Below are 21,576 nucleotides of genomic sequence, written 5' to 3'. Positions count from 1 at the left end.
CTTTCCCCTCTTTTCTCTATCTTGATCTAAAAACCTCTTACCCAAATATCTCCAAAGCTATCAGTTTGGCTGTTTTTTTTTTTTTTTTTTTTTTTTCCTGTCACTCAGGCAGGAGTGCAGGGAATGATCTTGGCTCACTGCAGTGTTGGCCTCCCAGGCTCAAGCAATCCTCCTGCCTCAGCCTCCTGAGTAGTTGGGACTACAGGCATGTGCCACCACATCTGGCCATTTTTTCTATTTTGAAAACGATGGGTTTCTGCTGTGTTATCCAGGCTGGGCTCAAGTGAGCCTCCCACCAAAGTGCTGGGATTACAGGTGTAAGTCACTGCGGCTGGCCTAGCTTGGCTTTTGATATGTGAAACTTGCCTGAAGTTTCAAAGTGGGGATTGAAGGAAATTAAAATATTTTACCCCAAAATATATTTCTTTGACATATTTTGAAATGGCTGCCACTTGGTCATCTTGACAGAAGTGGCCTTGCAAAGCTGCCTTAAGTGGAGAAAATTTGCATCTGCAGAAAATCTCCATGAATGCAGCCATGCCCCTCCCCCATCCTATTCTTTTCCCAGATCCAAGAGCGAATGGGAGTCTCACACCCTTACCATCTATTCTCTCCAAGGGATGCTTTATCCACATAACAAGGACACCTTTGCTAGTCAAGCCTCTTTCACCTCTCTTATAACCTGTTTTACCAAAATCTAAGTCCCCATTCTTTCTGTAACCTCAAAATGGTATGTATGTTTGCGTAATGCATGGAGAAGCTGGGTCTTCATTCTGAAGGCTCCCATGTATGCACATTAAATTCGTATGCCTTTTCTCCTACTAAGAAGAAGATGGCACATACAAGTAGGAAAAAGTGTCTCAATATAGAACATAACAAACCAAAACCAGAGGCACCGGTAGTTGTGGTTACCCAGCGTGCCAGAACTGAAGGGCAGGAGGATGGCGGGCGGGGGAAAGCTGTGTGTTCAGCACCGCGGACAGCGACCTGCCTTCCCTGCTGCCTCAGCAGCCTGGGGGATGGATTTCAGATGGCTGAGATTTGGAGAACTTCTAGATCCACCTTATGAAAAAAGAGCCTCTTCAGGACAAATAAAAAATAAAGACAAAGAGCTATTCAGCCCCCTTTTATGCCCCTTCTTATGCAGCGGTGAAGTTTTCTCCATTCAAAGGCTCAGGCCTTGATGGACATTTTCACCTCATGAGAAGTTACTGCTTTCCTCTCTTTAAAGATATCTTTGTCAAAAACCAACTGGCTGTAGATGTTTGGGTCTATTTCTGAGCTTTCTATTCTGTTCCATTTATTTACATGTTTATGCTTATGTCAGTTACATATTATCTTGATTTACAGTGTTAAGGTAAGTAGCTTTATAATAAGTCTTGAAATCAGGCAGCATGAGCCCTCAAACTTTGCTATTCTTTTTCAAAATTATTTTGCCTATTCTAGGTTCTTTGTTTTTCTATATAAATTTTAGAGGCAGCTTGTCAATTTCAACAGAAGAGTCCAATGGGATCTTGCCTGGAATTGCACCGACTATGTAGAAACATGTGAGGAGAATGGGCACCTTAAGAATGCTCAATCTATGAACAGGATATATCTCTCCATTTCTTTCTCTCTCTCTCTTTTTTTTTTTTCTTTTTTTTGGAGATGGAATCTCACTTTGTTGCCCAGGCTGGAGTGCAGTGGTGCAATCTTGGCTTACTGCAACCTCTGCCTCCCGGATTCAAGCGATTCTCCTGCATCAGCCTCCCACATATCTGGGACTACAGGTACGTGCCACCACACCTGGCTAATTTTTGTATTTTTAGTAGAAACAGGGTTTCATCACATTGATCAGGCTGGTCTTGAACTTCTGACCTTGTGATCCACCCGCCTCAGCCTCCCAAAGTGCTGGGATTACAGGCGTGAGTCACCGTGTCCGGCAGCTCTCCATTTCTTAAAGTTTTAAAACACTTCTCTCATTAATGCTTTGTAGGTTTTGCTATACAAATCTTGCAGATGCTTTCTTAGCTCTATTATAACTATTTAATAGTTTTTGGTGCTACTACAAATGATATTTTTAAATTTCAATTGTTTGTTGCTAGTATGTATAAATAGAATTTTTTTATTTGTTGGTCTTGTATCCTATGACTTGTTAAACTCACCTATTAGTTCTAGCAGGCTTTTTGCAAATTCCTAGGGATTTTCTGTTAATAAAGGTTTTTCTTTAGGTTTCTATTCTGAAAATAGTTAAACTTATAGAAAAGTTTACTGCATTTGTACTAGGCAGAATAATAATCCTCCAAAGATATCCAAATTCCAGTCCTCGGAGCCTGTGAGTATGTTATGTTATATGTCAAAGGCAAATTAAGGTTGTAGATGAAATTAAGGTGCTGATCAGCTGCCCTTAAAGTAGGGAGATTATCTTGGATTACTGGGTAGGTTCAATGTAATCACAAGGGATCCTTAAAAGTGGAGGAGGAAAGCAGAAGAGTCAATGTAAAAGTGATATGGCTGGGCGAGGTGGCTCATGCCTGTAATCCCAGCACTTTGGGAGGCTGAGGCAGGCAGATCATCTGAGGTCAGGAGTTCAAGACTAGCCTGACCAACATGGAGAAAAAATCCTGTCTCTACTAAAAATACAAAATCAGCTGGGCATGGTGGTAGATGCCTGTAATCCCAGCTACCCAGGAGGCTGAGGCAGGAGAATCACTTGAACCTGGGAGGTGGAGGATGCAGTGAGCCAAGATCACCCCATGGCTTTCCAGCCTGGGGAAAAAAAAGAAAAAAGTGGGAAATTCTGTGTCTGCCATTGCTAGTTCTGAAGATGGAAAGAGACCATGAGCTACAGAATGTGGGTGGCCTCTAGAAGCTGAAAAAAGCAAGGAAATACATCATCCCCTGGATCCTCCAGAAAGGAATGCAGCCCTGCTGACATCTTCCTTTTGGTGTCAGCATCAGACTTCTGACTTACAGAACTGAGTTTGTGGTAATTCATTACAGCAAAATGGAAAATGACTACACAATGAGCATATATGATCACCTACATTCACCAACTGTAGCTTTTCCCACATTTTCTTTCTTGCTCTCAATGTATATACACACATGTGCTTAGTAGGGTTATAATTGTGGTTTTATTTTTGTAAAATCATTGGAAAGTACGTGGCAGACATGATTCTTCACGCCCAAATACTTCTGCATGTACCTCCAAGGCAAATGGACATTTTTATATAACTACAATGCAGATTTCAAATTTAGGAAATTAAAAATTGAATATTATTATCTAATCTAGAGTCTATATTCAAATGTTGCAAGCTGTCTTAGTAATGGCAATTATGGTTTTTTTTTTTTTTTTTTGCAATGGAGTCTTACTCTGTCACCTAGGCTGCAGTGCAGTGGCACAATCTTGGCTTACCACCTCTGCCTCCCAGGCTCAAGAGATTTTCCTGCCTCAGCCTCATGAGTAGCTGAGATTACAGGCCCACTAAGCCCAGTTAATTTTTGTATTTTTAGTAGAGATGGGGTTTCACCATGTTGGCCAGGCTGATCTCGAACTCCTGACCTCGGATGATCTAGCTTCCCAAAGTGCTGGGATTACAGGAGTGAGTCACCACACCCAGCCCATTATGGCTTTTAAAAAATGATTCCATATCCAACCCAGAATCACACACTGTATTTAGTTGTTAGTAACTCAGTCTCCTTTATCTGGAGCAGTTCTTTTAGCCTTTTTTTTTTTTTTTGTCTTTCATGACACTGACATTTTTGAAGAATATGGGTCAGTTGTTCTATAAAATGTACCCCTTATCTTTTGTATTCATTCCTCATTATTAGATTCAGGATGAGGACAGGAGTTTTTCATAGGAATACCACGTAAGTGACCCTGTGTCCTTTTCAGTGTATCACATCTGGTGGCACCTGCTGTCAGTTTGCCATAGCATTGGTAACCTTTATTTTGATCACCTGGTTAAGGTGGTATCTTAGGGTTCTCTGGAGAAACAAGACCAATACACACACATATTTATGTGTGTGTGTGTGTGTGTGTGTATATATATATATATTTTTTTACATATATGATTACTAGTTTCATATATGTATATAGAAAAAGATTTATTTAATTATTTATTTTTGTGCAACAGGGTCTCACTCTGTTGCCCAGGCTGGAGTGTAGTGGCATGATCTCACCTCACTGTAAACTCCACCTCCCAGTTCAAGTGATTCTTCTGCCTCAGCCTCCAGAGCAGCAGATTACAGGCACATGCCGCCACACCCAGCTAATTTTTTGGTATTTTAGTAGAGATGGGGTTTCACCATGTTGGCCAGGCTGGTCTCATACTCTTGACCTCAAGTGATCCGCCTCCCTCAGCCTCCCAAAATGCTGAGATTACAGGTGTGAGCCACCATGCCCGGCCCAGAAAGAGATTTATTATAAGGTAGTGGCTCACACGATTGTGGAAGCTGAGAATGATTTACTCTGGAAGCTGGAGACCTAGGAAAGCCGGTGGTTGAGTGTGAAGGCCTGCGTCCCCAGTCCCAGGCATGTTAGCAGGTGCTTCATGTATGTCTGCTGAGTGTGTGACTTGAAAGGGATTGTACTGAGATCTCTAGAACTCAGTTGGTCTCACACTGTAGTTTGCATAAGAAGTGCCTTAATAAATGTATATTTTTGGAATTTTCCTCCATAGGTCTGGGGTTCTGGAATTTGCAATTCAACATTCCCCTCCCCTACTCGTGGGCTATGAAGAAGCACTTTTTTTTGGCCAGGCTAGGTGGTTTATGCCTATTTTTTTTTTTTTGAGACAAGATCTCGTCTTGTTGCCCAGACTGGAGTGCCGTAGTGCAAGCTCACGGCTCACTGCTAATTTATCTATTTATTTTTTTTGTATATTTGTGGAGGTGCGGTTTCACCATGTGACCCAGGTTGGTTTCGAACTCCTGACCTCAGGTGATCCGCCCACCCCGGCCTCTCAAAGTGCTGCAATTACAGGAGTGAGCCACCGCGCCTGGCCAAGACGTATTTTTTTTTTTCATTTTTAAGACGCATATTTTTAATAGCACCTATCATTTACCTGAAATTATCGTGGTTATTTACCAATGTAAGCTCCAACAGGGCCTGGCTTCTGCCTGCTTCTCTGCCTGATGCGTGTCGGCAGCCTGGCCCAGATGAGGAGCGCCCTAAGCACGTGCTGAATGGACGACTGCCTTTCAGGGCCTTCCAGCGTGGGTATCTCACGCGTTCGTGTTGAGCGCTTGCTGAGTGACAGAAGCCACGAGCGGAATGAACGCACGCGCGAAGGAGGAGGCGGCGGACCGCGGGCCGGAGTTTCTGGCGGCCCAGGGAGCGGTGGGTGACCGCGGCCAGGGGCGGGGCGGGGAGGGCGCGGCTCCGCGGCGCCGTGACGTCACGCCCGTGGAGCGCCGCGGCGGCGCGCCAGGCGGCGCCATGACGTCATACCTGCGGAGCGAAGCCTCCGCCGCGCGTCGGGCGGCGCCGTGACGTCACGCCTGCGGAGCGGCCGCCGCGCGCCGGTGGGGCGCGGGCGCGTGCGGGGCGCGGGCGCGTGCGGGGCTGCGGGCCGGGCGGCGGCGACGGCGGCGGCGGTGGCATGGCGGAGAGCGAGGCCGAGACCCCCAGCACCCCGGGGGAGTTCGAGAGCAAGTACTTCGAGTTCCACGGCGTGCGGCTGCCGCCCTTCTGCCGCGGGAAGATGGAGGAGATCGCCAACTTCCCGGTGCGGCCCAGCGACGTGTGGATCGTAACCTACCCCAAGTCCGGTGAGCCCCGCGCCGACCGCGCCCGCCCCGCCGCGCCCCAGCCCTGCAGCGCGGCCGCGTAGACGCCGCGCCCGCGCCCGCGCCCGGGGCTTCTGCCCGGCAGGGTTTCGCCCTCGCCCCCGCCCTGCCCACCGCCTTCCCGGTGCTCCGATCCCCGCAGGGCGGAGCAGGGCGCGGCGGGGTGGAGTGGGAAGGGGCTTGGCCCCCGCCTGGGGAAACCAAGATCGGAGACCTTCTAGGGCGGCCGGTTCCGTGGAGATGGAGCCTATTTGGCCGGGGCTGCAGGAGGACGGACCCAGGGCCGCCACCCATCCCTGCTTCTCCCTTTACCTGGCTGGCTATGTGACCTTGGGCAGGTCACTCAACCTCTCTGTTCCCGAATCCTGCCCAGCCTTTGATGAGTGCAAAATCCTGGCGTTCACCTGGGAAGGGACATAACGTGGGCGTCAGGGCTTTCAACGTGGAAACGTACGTCCCTCCTTTCCAGCGTGGGCTCCGGTGGGGGATGGGACCAGCCCCCGCCCGGAGTGCCTTGCTTGTACATTCTCTGGTTTCAGGGCTGCCTCCATCACCGAGGCAAGACCCGGGGCATTCCCATTTCCCAGCATCAACTGACGTCACATTCACAATAACAGCTGTGTGAGCTAGAGGTGGCCATTCCCACTTAACAGTCTAGGCATAGAGGCTCAGAGAGGGGAGGAGGCTGGTCCAAGGTCACCCAGCTTGTGAGTGGCAGACCTGGGAATGAAAGCTAGGCTGGTCTGTCTCCAGACCTGAGGTAGGAGATTGTATGGTACCCCATCTGAGGTTTGTCGGGCAAGGAGATAGCTTTCCTGTTCTCTAAACATGCGCTAGGGATTCCCTTGTTGCCATTGTGTTTGAGGCAGACACAGCGCGGATTAGAAGGTGTCTGGCTCTAAGGTCATGTTGGATCAGCAGTCGGGCAGTTTCGGGAAAAGCTGTGGGCTTGGCTGTCTTAGCTGTATAGAGTTCCAGACACCTGAGGGCAGACCCCAGACATTCTTCTGGGGAGGATTGGAGTAGGGGCTGTCAGTGGAGAGGGTGTTGGGTTGGAGAACAGAGTGTTCGAGGGGCTGCTATCTTGAGCACATGCCAGTTGCCGCGTGGGGGGACCTAGAATGCTTTAGGAATGGCTAAACATGTCGTTGGCTTCTGTGGCCAGCCATGGAGTCCTGTGTGCCAAGTGCCCTACAGCTGTTAATCTGCAAGGGGTTCTCATACCATTTTTTCAGACACTCACAGAAGGCACAAACTGCTCAGAGTCATGCAGTTGCGGGTCAGAGGCCAGGTCTAGCTAGGTCTCCCGGTCCATGGCCAGCCTCTCCCCTGCCCTATGGGTGCTCCATTGCCCTTGGAAAGTCTTAAGGGCCCAAGAAGGAGGGGGACCCAGGCTTCTTTCTAGTAGGCTTTAAAATGCTGGCAGTCACATTCAGCCACTTAGGGATTTGGAGGTTTGTGTCACTTCTCTGAGGCCTCTCCAAGTGGCCTTCAGGTAGCCCAGTTCATATTTTCTTTCCCTTTCCTTCCCTCTGCTACTGGGGATGGATTTGTAGCAGGCATCAGTGCTTACACATTAAGAACCTGGCTTTGGAGTTGGAAGCCCTGGGTTTGAATGCAACTTTGCCGCTTACCGGCAGGGTGACCCTGAGCAGATCATAGAGCCCCATTGAGCCATGGTCTCTGCGGAGGCAGGAGAGACTGCCTCGGCCACTGATGTATGTATGGCTGTGAGGATGAGCAAAAGGGTGAGTGAGAGTCCTTAGCCCAGGTCCAGACGCATGTAGGAAAGGCTCATGGTTAATGCTGACTTCTACACCCTGAACACCTGTTGTGACCAGATGCTTTGCTAGGTGCTAGGGAGACCGACAGAGGCCCCATCTGATGCCTGTCCTTAGTGAGCTCTCAGTCTGACAGGGGAGACCTGGCTGGTGCTGGGATTGGGGCAAGTAGCCAGGACTGACAGCCCCTTTCACCTGCTGCAGCAGGGAACCCACGGGTCTCCTTGGATTTCCAGTGTCCAGGTCTAGGAGATCCTACTGAACTTGCAGGTGGTCAGAGCCGGAAGGGCCTGGTCCCTTGTCAGCCCCTTCCCACCCTCCGCTGATGGAGAAACGGGTTCACAGGCTGCTGGGGCTTCCTGGTGGCTAAGGCAATGATAATTAGATCCTGGCCTTCTCTTCCTCTCTGGTAGTTTTTCCCACAACCCCGTGCTGCTTGCTGGGATTCTTTTTGTGCTTGTGACATTCTAGCTTAGCTGACAGGTTAGGACTGTGCTCTCTAGCGTGGGAGCCTCTGCCCACAGGTGGCTGCTTACATTTAATGAAATAAAAGTGGAAATTCGGTTCCTCAGTGCATCACCGTGTTCAGGTGCTCAACAGTCGTATGGGGCTAGCGGCTGCCACATTGGACAGCACAGATGTGGGGTGTTCCCATCACAGCTGAAAGTTCTGCTGGACAGCACCAGGTAAACTGTGATCTGGACTGTGGGAGCCCATTGTGTCTTCTGAGAGGGGCCTTTCTGTGGATCACTGACTTTGTTCATACTCATTCATTCTTATAGCCTGTTTGCTCCTGGGTATTGGTTGTATTAAGTCCAATTGTGTCTGTGAAGACATGGTGCCTGTGTGTTGTTGGTTTGATGGAATTGCTGCCATTGGTTTTGTCAACAGGCTGATTCTAATTGAGTGCTTGTCCTCAAGAGGGCACAGCCCCAAAGTCACAGAGCTTGGGCTTTGGAATATGGTCCATGCCAGAGCACCCCCCGCTCTGATTGTATTTTCCCCTTGGTTCCGTCCAGTCGTGAAGTGCGTGTGCATTCTCACTGATGCAGAGGGAAGCGCCTGGGCCTGGGCCCCATCCCTTCACTGTGTGGCCTCCACTCAGCCACCTGGTTTCTCTGAACCTCAGTTTGCTCATTAAGAATGAGAGGATTTTACCTGACTGATGCATTCAAGTCTTAAATTTTCAGACAACTCAGGGGTTGAAGCTGAAGGGAGCTGAAGCTGAGGGGAGACTCACGGTGTGCAGGTCCCAGGCTGGACGGATATGCTAGTTTTCTCGGTGTGTGTCACTGTGCACAGGCTTCAGAAGGGCTGTGCATGTGGTGACCTTGTGGCACTTGTGGTGACATGGGGGAAGCCAGAGTCCTAATGCTGAAGAGTTACCTGACAAGCCAGGGTGGCGGTTCTCAGAATCAGATAAATGGCCTGGGAATGAGGGTTCTGAAGAGGAGGATCTTGGGAGACTACATGGAGGAGGAGGCAGGTTGGGTGGATTACCCATTAGAGATGCTATCCCGCTCTCTACCCGCTTCCATCCTCAGGGCAGCCCTGTGCTCTTGCAACTGTTTCCTTTTTATAGATGTGAAAATGAGGGCCCAGGGAGGGCAAAGGACCAGAATAGTGCCAGCACCGAGTGTAGACCCTGGAGAGAAACCACCCACAGGAGGGGAGAAGAGAGGTTTGGGAGTGGGAGCTAGCACCTGCCAGCGCTTCCTGGGTTCCCATGCGCAGGAGGTGTCTCCTTGCCTCAGTGGGTGGGTGAGGAAGGACCCATCGCCCTCCAGGAGGTTGTGGGGCTGACATTTGTTCTGAGATCAGGGAGCGTGCGGAGCCCCTTGAGCTTTACCACACAGGGTAACAGTGTCTCACGGCAGCATGGTGAGTTACCTGCATGCCACGAGGGAATGCAGAGGCCTGAAGAATGGAACCTGGTTTTGTAGCAGAAGAACCGAGAAGTTCCTCTTTCCCCATCCTTCCCCTCCTGCTCCCTCATCCCTTCCCCTTTGTCTTCTGGCTGTTACATGTAATCAGGGGCTTGAACTGGGGAAGGGGGTGGCAAAACAACTATCCTGAGTGTGCAGGGGGCAGGTTTCTCCCCATCACTCCACGGGCTGGGAGGCGAAAGCCTGCAGAACGACTCAGGGTTCAGGAGGAAGAAGAAAGCGGGGCTCCTGGGGGCATTCCCTGAGTAGCTGGCCCTTGCGGAACAGGAAGAAACCTTGCGTCTGCTTGTCTGAGCTCCAGGGCCTCCTCCTGGATTCCTACTTTCTCATTCTTCCCAGACAGCGATGACTCCTTCTCCCCCATGCCCTTGTTATTTCCTTCTATGAGGGGTGAATCTGCCCCGCAAGCAGCTCTCAGATCTTTTGGCTCCTTCAGCTCCTGGCACAGTCTTAGGATTCTTCCCCTCTCACCTGGAGTGTTGCAGTGGCCTCCTGAGTCCCCCTCTGGCCCATCCTTCACTCCGAAGCTTCAGTGATCTCCTAGAAACACCAGTCTAACTTAGGTCCTCCAAGCTTAGAATTCTTCACTGGCTCCCATTGCTGCCAGGCAGCATTCCCCTCCTTAGCCTGCCCTTCTGTGGTCGGGACTCCACCTGTTCCACCTCCTTGCTTGCCAGCCACAGGGAACTGTCTGCTCCTCTTGTCTGGTGTGTTGCTCCCCTCCCCTGGTGTCTGCTTCCCCTCCCCTCTGATTACCTGATGACATCCCCTCTTCAAGTCCACCTGTCTGTTAGATGAGGGACTAAACATTCTTCCTAGGCCTCCCCTGTGGTAGCTTTCAGAACTCTAGAGATGATGCTTATGTGTCTTCTGGCTTGCATAGTTTTATTTTTTTATCTTTATTTTTATTTTTTTTGAAGACTGGGTCTTCGTTTGTCGCCCAGGCTGGAATGCTCACTGTTGTCTCAACCTCCCAGGCTCAAGTGATCCTGCCACCTCAGCCTCTTGAGTAGCTGGGACCACAGGCATGAGCCACCATGCCTGGCTAATTTTTTAATTTTCTGTAGAGATAGGGGTCTTGCAACGTTGACCAAGTTGGTCTTGAACTCCTGGGCTTAAGAAGTCCTCCTGCCCTGGTCTCCCAAAGTGCTGGGATTACTGGTGTGAGCCACCATGCCTGGCCGTAATTTCTTTTTCCTCCTCCTCCTCTGCCGCCGCTGCCTCCTCTTCCTCCTCCTCTTTCTCCTCCTTCTTCCTTCTTCTTCTTCTTTGTTCTTTCTTCTTCTTCTTGTTTTTTTCTTTTTTGAGACAGGATCCCACTGTGCTGCTCACACTGGCCCAGAACTCCTGGGCTTAAGCAGTCCTCCTTCCTCAGCCTGGGTCTGCAGGCATGCTACTTGCACCTGGCTTCTTTCTTTTTCTCTGTGTGTTCCAGTTTGGGTAATCTCTGTGGACCAATCTGTGGCTAACTGTTTTTTTCTTCTGCTGTATCAAGTCTATAGATGAGCTGTCAAAAGCATTCAATGTTTCTGCTATGTTTTTTCCTTCTAGCATTTCCACTTAGAGTTTCCATTTATCTGCTGAAATATCCCATCTGTTCATGCATGTTGTTCATCTTTTTCTTGGGAACCTTTAGCATATCAATCAGACTTCTTATAAATTCCATGAGTCTGATTCTGTTGATTGCTTTGTCTCCTGAGAGGTGAGTTTTTTGTTTGTTTGTTTTGTTTTTGCCTTTTTTGTGAATAGTACCATTTGACTGTTGTTCAACACAGTAGAGACTAAGGTCAGCCATATTTATGCTTGGAAAAGAGGCTGGCTTTTTACTGCTAGTCCATTAGTATAAAGAACTGAGTTACCTCCATCTCGTTGGGCTGGTTTGGGTTCGATTGTTGATCTGATTACCTTGAGCTGGTTTCATATTCTTGCAGTGTTAGCTTGTGTTCGGTGGAGGGCTGAGTTTCCAGAGGGTTTTTCTCAGTGTTCCTGCTCCACCTTCAGCTTTTGGTCTACCTCATAGGTCTGGGCTGTGGAGGAGTTTTGTCTGTACACTCTTGTCCCTGTGCCAGTGATAGACTGCTCTTACCTGGTACTTAGGTTTGCTAGCTTGGCAGTGGGATTTCGGGGTTCTCTGTTGTGTGGTCTAGCTGCGGTCTTATGCAGGCTCCATGTTGCTGGGTCTGGGTGGGGCTTTTTCATTGATCCTGCCCTCCTCTGCGTGGCAGCCAAACTCTGCCTGGATGGTCACTCTTGGGCAGGAGTTTCATGTCCCTTCTGTAGCATTGAGGATCTCTAGTAGTCAGGGCCCAGGGACAGTTTCCTGCCCTCCCCCAGGGCAGTCTTGGTTTTTGCTTTTACCCATCTCTAGCCACATTGGGTTTTCACCAGTGCCTGGGAGGTGACAGGGTTTGCTGCCCCTCTCCCAGTGGCTTAAAGCCTTTTTCCCATAAGGGAGAAGGGTACAGGGAAGATGCTTGTCTTTTCCCACAGCGGTGGCGCTGTGGAAGGCTCTCTGCAAAGCATGCCACCCCCCACTCTTTCTCCTGAGCACCTGGCCTAGGTCTGGGGAAGAGCCTGTGTTTGGGTTCCAACTCTGTGCTCACTCTAACACTCTCTGGAGTCTCTGGCCCCAGAGGTTCTATGCTGTCACATGGGCCCACCCTTGGCCTTTACCAGTGTGGAAACATTTTACCTGAATTCTTGCCACCTGCATGGGCTGGCTTCTCTTCCTCTGGGGCTCTGTCTCAGTTGAGCTGGTGCTTGCCTCCTGCCTCTGTGGAAGGGCCCATCTTGGTTGAGTGAAGCTAGGATCTTGTAGTTTACTGACCTCTCCCTGTTAGTGTGGGGCAGCTCTTTCCAGCATCCTATCTAGGGGGAAATGGCCCCAGTGGTCCCTCCTGGTCTCTGATCACTAGATCAGGTGGTGGGCTATGCGTCTGTAGCTCCTGGGATATGGGACAGGGTGTTGTATGGTGTGACTGCGTGGTGGTTAGCCGGAGTAGGGTCCTAGCGTGGGCTTCTGGAGTGAGTGAGGGGAGAGTGGAGAGCCCATTGGGAGGTGGAAGCTTCCTTAAAGCATGATTTGGAAACTGGAAGCTAAGCTAGTGGGTTACTGAGCCAGAGGTCCTGGCTTGGGCTTCATTCAGGACTTGGCTCAACTTGAAATGAGCCAGACTCTCCTGGGACCTCTTGACCCCCGCCGGCGGCAGGGGCATTGGACTAGGGGATTGGCATTTGTCCTGCTCAAACCTCAGAGTGACTAGGGAAGAGAGCAGGTTTCCCGTCTTTGTTTTATCGCCAAGTACTTTGTTTTATCCTGCCCATCCTCACAACTTTGTCAGGAAATAGCCCATTCTGGGGGTAAGAAACCAAGGCCCTGAGAAGAAACTGGCCCAGGCCGACTCGACTCTGTGGTGGCATCTCCCTGTGCTGCCACCTCCTTCCAGCGGGCCTGGCTTGGGAGGGTGCCGGCCCCAGGGTCACGAGTGGGGTCAGGGCCTTGTCCGCGTCACCGTCCGCACCATCGTTGCTGCTACTGAAGCCTGCAGGGCGCTCTGTGGGGAATTGCGGCACTGAGTTCGCCACTGTCCTCGCCTTCCAGATGAAGTATCCACATACAGGGGCACATCTCATCCAGTGTCCCAGCATCCAGAGGCAGTCAAGCTGGTTTCCAAATCAGGACTGTCAGATCCAGAGCCCGCGTGGCTCTTGCCTCTCTCCAGCCTGACATTCCAGGCATGTGGGTGGGTGTGCTTTCCTACTAGAGAGCGGACCTCCTTGTGCTAGAGAGTGGGCCTCTGATGGTCAGGTGGGAGGTGGTCTCAGAAGGCAAGTGGGAAGGAAGCCAGCAAAGGGGTGCTTCTGTGGGCTCCTGGGGCTCAGCCTGCCAGGATCCCTTGAGAGACAACTTAAACACAGCCAGGAGCCTTCTCTGGGGTGTGGGGGGCAGGTGCCAGTTCTTGTCCCTTAGTGGGATGGGTGGCTCAGGGCATTGGCTTCCTGCACACGTGGGCCTGCTCCTCTGTGGCAGGTGGGAAGCAGGTGCAGGTGATTGAAGTCTGAAGCCTTCACCAGCACTGCAGGTGACTCTAGGGCAGCTGAGGGGTGTGGTGGGCACTGGCAGGCTCTGCTGGAGGAGGGAGCAGTTACAAAGACTTAGATCTGAATTTTGATTTTGGGCAAGGCCTTGATTCCTTCCCAGCTAGTCTTGGCCAGACTGTCCCCCATGTGTGCAGATTGACTGGGGCCCTGCTTCGGGCTGGGCGTGGCGGGGGCAGCTCTGCTCCAGGCACCTCTTTTTCTCTTCCTGGGACTAGCAGGCTAGTCCTTCTGGGAATGGCCTTCTCTTGGTTATAGTGGAAGTGCAGAAGAATAAGTGGAGACATGCAAAGGTCTCAGTTGCCCAGGTCACATCATTGTGTCCAGAGTCACAGAGCAGGACCTTTATGAGGGGCTGTGAAGTCACACGGCAGAGATGCGCATGGGCATGTGCTAGGGTCATTGCTGCATCTCCCATTGTCCGCACCATCATCACTACAGCTGATGTCTGGAGGTGCTCCATGAGGGAAAACTGGGGCCCTTAATGCCTACACCACAGTCCCCTTTCCCCAAAGCTGCTTACAGCTGATTTCTCCCCGCATCCTTAAGGTCCCTTGCAAAGGCTGTTTTTTTTTTTTAATAAAAGCCTCCCCAGACTTTCTTAAGCACTCATACAAGGGCGGAGCCTCGCCCCCCTGGGTTAGAGCCACTCTGTGCGTGCTGAGCCAGCTCTGTCTGAAGGTGCAACAGCCTCTGCCTCTTGGTAGGAGGTTGTGTACCCGGAACAGAAGAACTAAAGGCCCAGGAGAGTTTCACTTTGAGGAAACTGAGACCCAGAGGAGCAGTGACTTTCAGGCCTCCCAGAGTCACTAGCAGAGTTAGGCTGGGATTCTGGGCTCCAGGTTTTCAGAGTCTTATCAGACAGAGGCTTGGGGCCAAGCCAGGATTGCTGGAGCATCCTGGACTGGGCAGACCTGACTATGGAGCCCAGCACGCCACCGCTGCCTGGCGTCACTCCAGCAGGAGGAGGGAATCATGGCCAGTGACTGCGCCTGTTCCCCTCTGCATCCAGCAGGGGTCTGGCTGTGGATGTGGGTCCAGAGTGGGCAGGGGTGGCGTGGGGATGGCTGCAACTCATGTCCCAGGGGCCCAGGCCTAGAAGTGAGCTGCCACTGTCATGGGTGTGGGTCAGTCTCAGCACCTGTCCCATCTGGCTCACTGTTGCTTGATCCTAGCTAGGAAATGGTCAGAAATTTAGCCTGGAAGTGAGTACACGTGGGATTCAGCCCTGTTTTGCTGCTCGCTTACTTTGTGAGCCTTGGTGCTGTGTGTGTGTTGTGTGTGTGGGTATGTATGTGTGTGGTATGTGTGTGCATGTGATGTATGTGTGTGGGTGTGAGTGCACATGTGCTGTGTCGGCTGTGTGTGCATGCAGTGTTTGGAGGTGTGTGGTATGTGTGTTGTCTGTGGTGTGTGGGTATACATATGTCTGTGTGTGTGTAGTGTGTGTCTGATGTGTGTGTAAAGCACTCTGGTTCTGGAGCAAAGGGTTTAGGTGCTAGGTTCATTGTCCACTGGCTTCTGTGGCCCTGGACGGTGGTTTGTCCCTGAGCCTGTGTGGTCCCGTGTGAAGCCAGATGGTAATAGCAGCCACAGCGAGGCATGTGAGACTCGAGGGGGAGGTCATTAGTGAGCTCCTGGGTCTCGGCTGACATGTCCTCAGCGGGTGTGTGAACTGGGCTCGGGAAGTCCTGGTTTCCCCATCCAGCGGCCAGCCAGGCCACCAAGAGCTCTGCTTTTCCTCTCAGAGCTTCGCGTCCTGCTCTATGTCGAGGGCATTGTTCTGAGAGCTGAGAGGCAGTTCCAGAAGCACGGGGACAGGCCACAGCAGGCGCTTAACAGGCGTCCTTCACCTTTTCCTCTTCCTTTTGGAGGTAGGGAGCATTCTCTGTGTCTATTGGGGGGCGGTTCCCACATGGATAGGGGCAGAAAGTCCCCAGGCCCTGGACTGTTGTCTGGTCCTGAGGGGTTGCCCCTTTAAAAGTTCGGCTCTGGGCCAGGCGTGGTGGCTCACATATGTCATCCCAGCACTTTGGGAGGCTGAGGTGGGAGAATCGCTTGAGCCCAGGAGTTGGAGACCGTCTGGACAACATAGGGAGACCCGTTCTCTACAAAAACTAAAATTAAAAAAAATACTAGCCAGGTGTGGTGGCATGTGTCAGTGGTCACAGCTACTTAGGAGGCTGAGGTGGGAGGATCGCTTGGACCCAGGAGGGTGAGGCTGCAGTGAGCCATGATCATGCCATTGTACTCTAGCCTGAGCCACAGAGAGAGACCCTGTCTCAAAAAAAAAAAAATCCAACTATTGCAGCTTCTCAGAGAGCTGGGGGATTCTGACTTCCCTGTGGATGTCCTGGGACTCCAGAACCCTGTGGGGGAGGGCTGTGTTTCAGTGGGGCGGACTGAACACACATGCTGGTATCTGTCTCATCTTGAAACCTCACTCAAATGACAAACTCTGAACTCCCAGGGCAGGGCTGAGTGCTGGCTCACTGGACGGCGCGGGGGGGGGGGAACCTGAATGCCGCAGTGGGGAGGGCAGCCAGGTGGGAACCAGTTCAGCAGCCCAGCTTAGGAAGCAATTGACGTGGTGGCCATGACACTGGGGATAGGAAACAGAGGCTGTCACCAAGACAGTTTTCTTCTTTAGGGATCAGAGAGGCTGTGATGTGAGGGTCCTGTGCACAGCTGAAGGCTGGGACACAAGGCGTGTGGGAAGCAGGGTTGCACACAGGCCGCACACTTGGAGGGTGGGATTACCAGCCCCTCCTCTCCTCAGCTCTCAGGATGCCTGCGCCCTGGTTCCAGTCTCCAGGCTGAGTGTCGGAGCCACCCTCTTGAAAAATTGACCCCAAAGCAGAGGCCTATTTCTACTCATGGAATCTCCCACTGACGTGACAGATCCTTAGCTGTGAAAGCATGGAGGCTGCTGCCCCCGCTACATGGGGCCCCCGGGGCTGCTCCCAGGATCTCTCCCTCACCTGTGAGTAGACTCAAGATCAGCAGGCAGCCAGTCTCCAACAGGAAGGATAGAGACCTGCAGAGACAAAACACAAAGCAGAAAAAAGGACTCAGAAATCAAAGACCATGTGAGGAGCAGAAGTAACCCAAAAGCCCAGGATAGCAGCACCTCCACTCGTAAGCCTTTGCGGTGTCTTCTGAGAGTCAAGACGCATGTTGCTTTCTGTAAGGGAAGCAGCAGTGAACACAGGAATAATGAGAGGTTGTGAAGGACCCCTGGGGCTGGAAAGCATGAGCGGAGGCTTTAAATGCACAGTTGCCAGGTTTGGGTGGTCAGGCTGAGAAAAGAGCCCAGGACGTAGAATAAAAATGTTTACCAAATGGTGGCAAATAGGAGCAAAAAGATAAGCAAAATGGAAGATGAATCTTGGAGTTCCAGAAAGAGAACAGAGTATGGAAGAGAGGAAATTATTGAAACCAGAGTTTTCAGAATGTTCAGAGCTCAATAAAAGACGCCTCCAGCCCCCGCCAAGTGTCTGGCCTCGTGAATGAGCAAACTGGGGCAAAGGGAAGATCTCAGAACTCCCACAGAGGGAAAAATGGGCCCCCGGGATCTCAGCAGCAACACGGACAGCGAGAAGACAGGATGACGGAAATCGATCTCCAGGCTGGGCTTCTGTACCCAACCAAATTGTCCCTCACATGGGAGGTGGATGTGGACGCCTGCAGTCACCTCAGTCTCACACGCACAGGACACAGCCAGGGCACCTGTAGTTGGGGGACATGCATAAAGGACCAGTGCACCCAAGGTCGGGGGAGGGCCAGGAAGATCCCACTGAGCCATGCCAGGCTGCTCACTCAGGCGAGGGAGGTAGAGCAGAGGGGGCAGGCACGTCCCCCAGCAGCAGACGGGACCGAGGAAACACCCACTGGTGTCTCCGGCCGTGTAGAGGTTTGTTAGAGTTGTGGAAGGAATTATTAATAGCAATGTAGAAAATGAAATAAGGAAACTAAGGCAGTTACCTACTCTGAGAAAGGTGAAATACTGTACAAAAGTGAAATATTGTACAAAAATGCATGTGCACCATGAAGTGTAATCACTACATGGTATACTTTGCATGAAACACCAAATTAAGCCTTGAATTGAGTCCAAAATCGTGCTGTGACTGTATCGGCAGGAGGGAAGCTTGTGTGTTAGGGAACCTGGCTAAGCCCTCATCTTTCATGGTCAAAATCTTTAGCTCATCTAAAATGTACAGACCATAAAATGCTATCAGCAGACATTTTGGAAATTTGAGGGTAAACTCTACCAAAGCTCTCCGTCTGGGGAGTGGGATTAGGGGAGGAGAGAAGTGTGGCTCTTTGTGCCTTATAGGTCTGGCTTTTTAAACTAGGTACAGGTGAAGCAGGACATGGCCCTGACTCCTTCACAAATGGGAACTGGAGTACACGAGTGCTGGAGTCAGGTGCCTGCTCTGGCGCCGGCGGGGGCAAACTCCATTCACTCCAGCCTCCTTGGTTCCACCCCTCTAGGCAGGGAGCATGCAGGTGAGTGGGTGCAGGCACAAACTTTGTACCAGTCCCACAGCAGTACCTGTGGGGTTCCTGGGGGGAGCACCTGCAACTCCTGAAGCCCCAGAGGAAGTGTTACAGTGCTCTTTTAAGTCAGCTATCTGAGGATGGCTTAAGTCTTACCAGCTCAGTGGACCCTCTGCCTTTCCGTATGAGGCAGCTGCCTTCTGCCAGTGAGGGCAAAGGGTCAGTGTGACAGCCTTTTGCACAGCACTTGTGGTTCTTGTCCGGCATCCAGGAGGAATGAGGCCGCATGAACGAGTTGAAGATGGCTAGTATGGTGGATTTTATTGCTGATGAAAGTGGCTCTCCGCAGGAAGGGGAGCTGAAAATGGGATGGGGTGGGAAGGTTATTTTCCCCTGGAGTCTAGCCATCCCTGGCCAGACTCTCTGAAGCTACACCATCAACCTGTCTCTTGAAGTCACGCTGCTTCTGTCTGATATCCAACCACAGTCTCTGACATCCAGTTGCTTCTCCTCTCTCTGCTGGCTGGGGTTTTTATAGGCACAGGATTGGGGGCAGGGCGTGGTTTTTGAAAAGATAACATTTGATTGGGAAAACGAGGATGTAAGTTGTCACTTTGGGCCTTGGTGTCAGGCCTTTTGGCTTGAGGGTGGGGCCCCTGCTGAGGACCTGTCCTCTTCTGCGCCATATTTCCCTGCCACCTGTACCTATCACAGGTGCCACTGGTGAATCCTATGAGTGAAAATCAAAGGGTTTCAGCCACAGGGTCCTAGTGCCTGCCACGCTATTCTGATCAGTTTTGATGCTTTCTGTGCTGAGTTCCAGTGGGAATTTTGATGGGCTCTGTGTCCGGTGTTGAAATAGGCTATGTCCTAGAGTCCCGGGGAGTTCCACCCAGCACGGCAGTGGCCTCCCGCAGGCCTCGACCCAAGTCCAGGTGTCAGGGTGCACTGCTCTCTGCTGCAGAGGGTACTGATTGGTTTCCACTCAGGAGTGATTGCAGTGGTGTCAGCAGAAGCACTTCTGTGAGTTACTGCTTCCAGCCGACTTGAGAAGGGGCTGCTGGAGAGCGTGCGCAGCTTGAGTTCCTGGCCAGCAGCTGGCCCCGCCCTGCTGGCGCCCCTGGTTTCTGTTTGAAAGCTTGGCTCTTCCCATCAGGGTGGATCTGCTGGGGCCTGTGATGAGGAAGGTTGGTTCACTCCTGGGCCCCCACCTCGGCAGCGGTTTGGTCATCCTTACTGCTCTGCAGGGGACCCAGCGTGGCCACAGCCCCATGCCCCTGCTTGTCATGCAGCAGCAAGACAGGCCTCACTAGGACACCTCCGCCTCTCACTCCTGCCTCGACCCCACCTGGCCTGTCGGGAAGCGGCTCCAGCTCCAAGCATGGCCCCCACTTCCCAGCGCCTTGTTTCCCTGTCTGTAAGGGCAGTGCTCATGGACCCTCCCATTCGAGGCCAACGGGGGGGAGGGGGCACCACAGGGTTGGCGGTGGGCATTGCTTTGCCTGCTCCAGGTGTGTGGCTTTATCGGTAGGTGCCAGGAGGATCCTGTCCTATGCTGTGGATGAGGGTTCCAGGCAGGGGTGCCAGTGCTGGCAGCCTGGGGAAGAGCTGGCTGGGATCAGAGGCCGAAGGGAGCTCAGGGGAGAGCCAGGTGGTGAGCAGGTGGGACGTGGTGAAGGCCTTGCCATGACTCTGCGGAGGTGCAGAGCTGCCCCAGATGGCTGCAGTAGACAGTGGTGGGGCCTGACTTCCATGTTAAAGCTACAGTTTTGGCTTTTGGGTTGAAAACAGACTAGAAGAGTGATCCCCAAGCTTTCTGGGACTACGGACTGGTTTCGAGGAAGACAGTTTTTCCATGGACCCAAGTGGTGGGGTGATGGGGATGGTTTCAAGATGGAACTGTTCCACCTCAGATCATCAGGGTTTAATTCGATTCGCATAAGGACCATGCAACCTAGATCCGTCACATGTGCAGTTCACAGTAGGGTTTGTGTTCCTATGGGAATCTGATGTTCCCGCTGATCTGACAGGAGGCAGAACTCAGATGGTCATGCCCACCACTCACCTCCTGCTGTTCGGCCCAGTTGTTAACAGGCCACAAACCTGTGGCCTAGGGGTTGGGGACCTCTGGACTAGAAGGCAGGGTGAGCTGGATGGCAGCAGAGAGCCAGGGAGGAGCCCTTGTGGGAAGCAGCTCAGGTGTGAGCACGCATTGTCCTTGGGGGAGGGTCAGCTCTGGACATACCTGATGGCAGGGTTGGCAGGGCTCACTGAGGCACAGAGAGAGGAGAGGAGCAGGGTGAGCCGCAGCAAGGCCCCCATCCAGCCCGAGCCCCTGTCGGGTGGAGGGACTGCTTGCTGACACGGGCAGCATGGGCTGCGGAGCAGGCAGCCTCAGACGCTGCCCCCGGAGCTGGCCGGGTCCTGCTGAGGCGCTGGGCAGCAGGTGAGCTGCCTGGAGTTCATAGGCATGTGCCCTGGAGGCCGAAGTGTGGAGGGGTGGGCCTCGGTGTGGCCTGGAGGGAGGGGACCGGGGCTGCACTCTGGGCTGTCACCATCTTCAGGTTCAGGAGATGCGGAGCCAGTGGCAGAAACCAGAGCCGTGGATCTGAGGGGACCACAGTGGCTTAAGCTGTGCCCATTTCTTCTGGGAGTTCAGGGTGTCCTCAGCACATGCGGGTCCTTGTTCCCCCACAGCCTCTCCTTGTCTTTCATGGCGTGGCACGTTGGGCTCGCTCAGGCCCTTCCCGTTGGCCGAGTCTCGCTGCAGTCTTGGGAGAGCAGGTTACGCTGACCAGGCCACTGGCAGGCAGAGGTGGTTTTTTCTCTTTTTAATCAAATTATGTCTTATACATGCATATGAGTTGGAAAAAGCCCTTCAACTGCCTTTCCTCTGCCCTCACACCACAACAGTCAACACAGAGGACTCCTGTGACCAACGGGGTGGGGATTTCTCCCCGCCAGCAAGCAGGCACTCAGTTCTACAGCGGCACCAGCTGGGTGTCCCCCGTCCAATTCAATTCCAGCATTGCTCACTGGCAGACAGCACAAGATCCCACAGGGCAAGGGCTCAGTCCTGCAAGACTGCCCCCACTTCCCATGCCAGCCGCAAGCCCCGGCTTATTTTGCCTGTGCTTCTGACCCACTGGCTACAAACTGGGGTTCGCATACCCCCCACCCAGATTTGACTAATTTGCCAGAGTGACTCACAGAACTCAGGGCAACACTGACTTTCCTGGTTTATTATAAAGGATGTTGGAAAGGCTTCTGATGAATACCAAAGGAAGAGGCGCATATGGAGGATGGAGGAGGGGTATAGAGCTTCCATGCCCTCTCCAGGCAAGCCACCCTCCAGGAGCCCCGTGTGTTCAGCTCTTTGGAAGCTCCTCAACCTGTCCTCTTGGGCCTTTTATGGAGCCTTCATTGGCTAGACATGATTGAAGCATGGACAGCCGTGTAGAAATGGGATTGGACAAAAGGAG

At 52.2% G+C, this 21,576-nt stretch overlaps 1 protein-coding gene across 1 annotated transcript in view; it reads left to right on the top strand.

The window, feature by feature from the left end:
- The first annotated feature begins 5,480 nt into the window (after positions 1–5,480).
- Positions 5,481–21,576, top strand: part of SULT4A1 (sulfotransferase family 4A member 1) — a 33,000-nt gene continuing 16,904 nt past the window's right edge. The window contains exon 1 of the mRNA XM_032261404.1: positions 5,481–5,751. Within this exon, the coding sequence (XP_032117295.1) occupies positions 5,583–5,751 (169 nt within the window). The 5' untranslated portion in view covers positions 5,481–5,582. The remainder of the gene's footprint in view (positions 5,752–21,576) is intronic.

Source organism: Sapajus apella, unplaced genomic scaffold (genome assembly GCF_009761245.1).
Source record: "Sapajus apella isolate SASKATOON/1434 unplaced genomic scaffold, GSC_monkey_1.0 scaffold123, whole genome shotgun sequence".
Classification (NCBI taxonomy): domain Eukaryota; kingdom Metazoa; phylum Chordata; class Mammalia; order Primates; family Cebidae; genus Sapajus; species Sapajus apella.
This window is presented reverse-complemented; position numbering and strand designations above follow the sequence as displayed.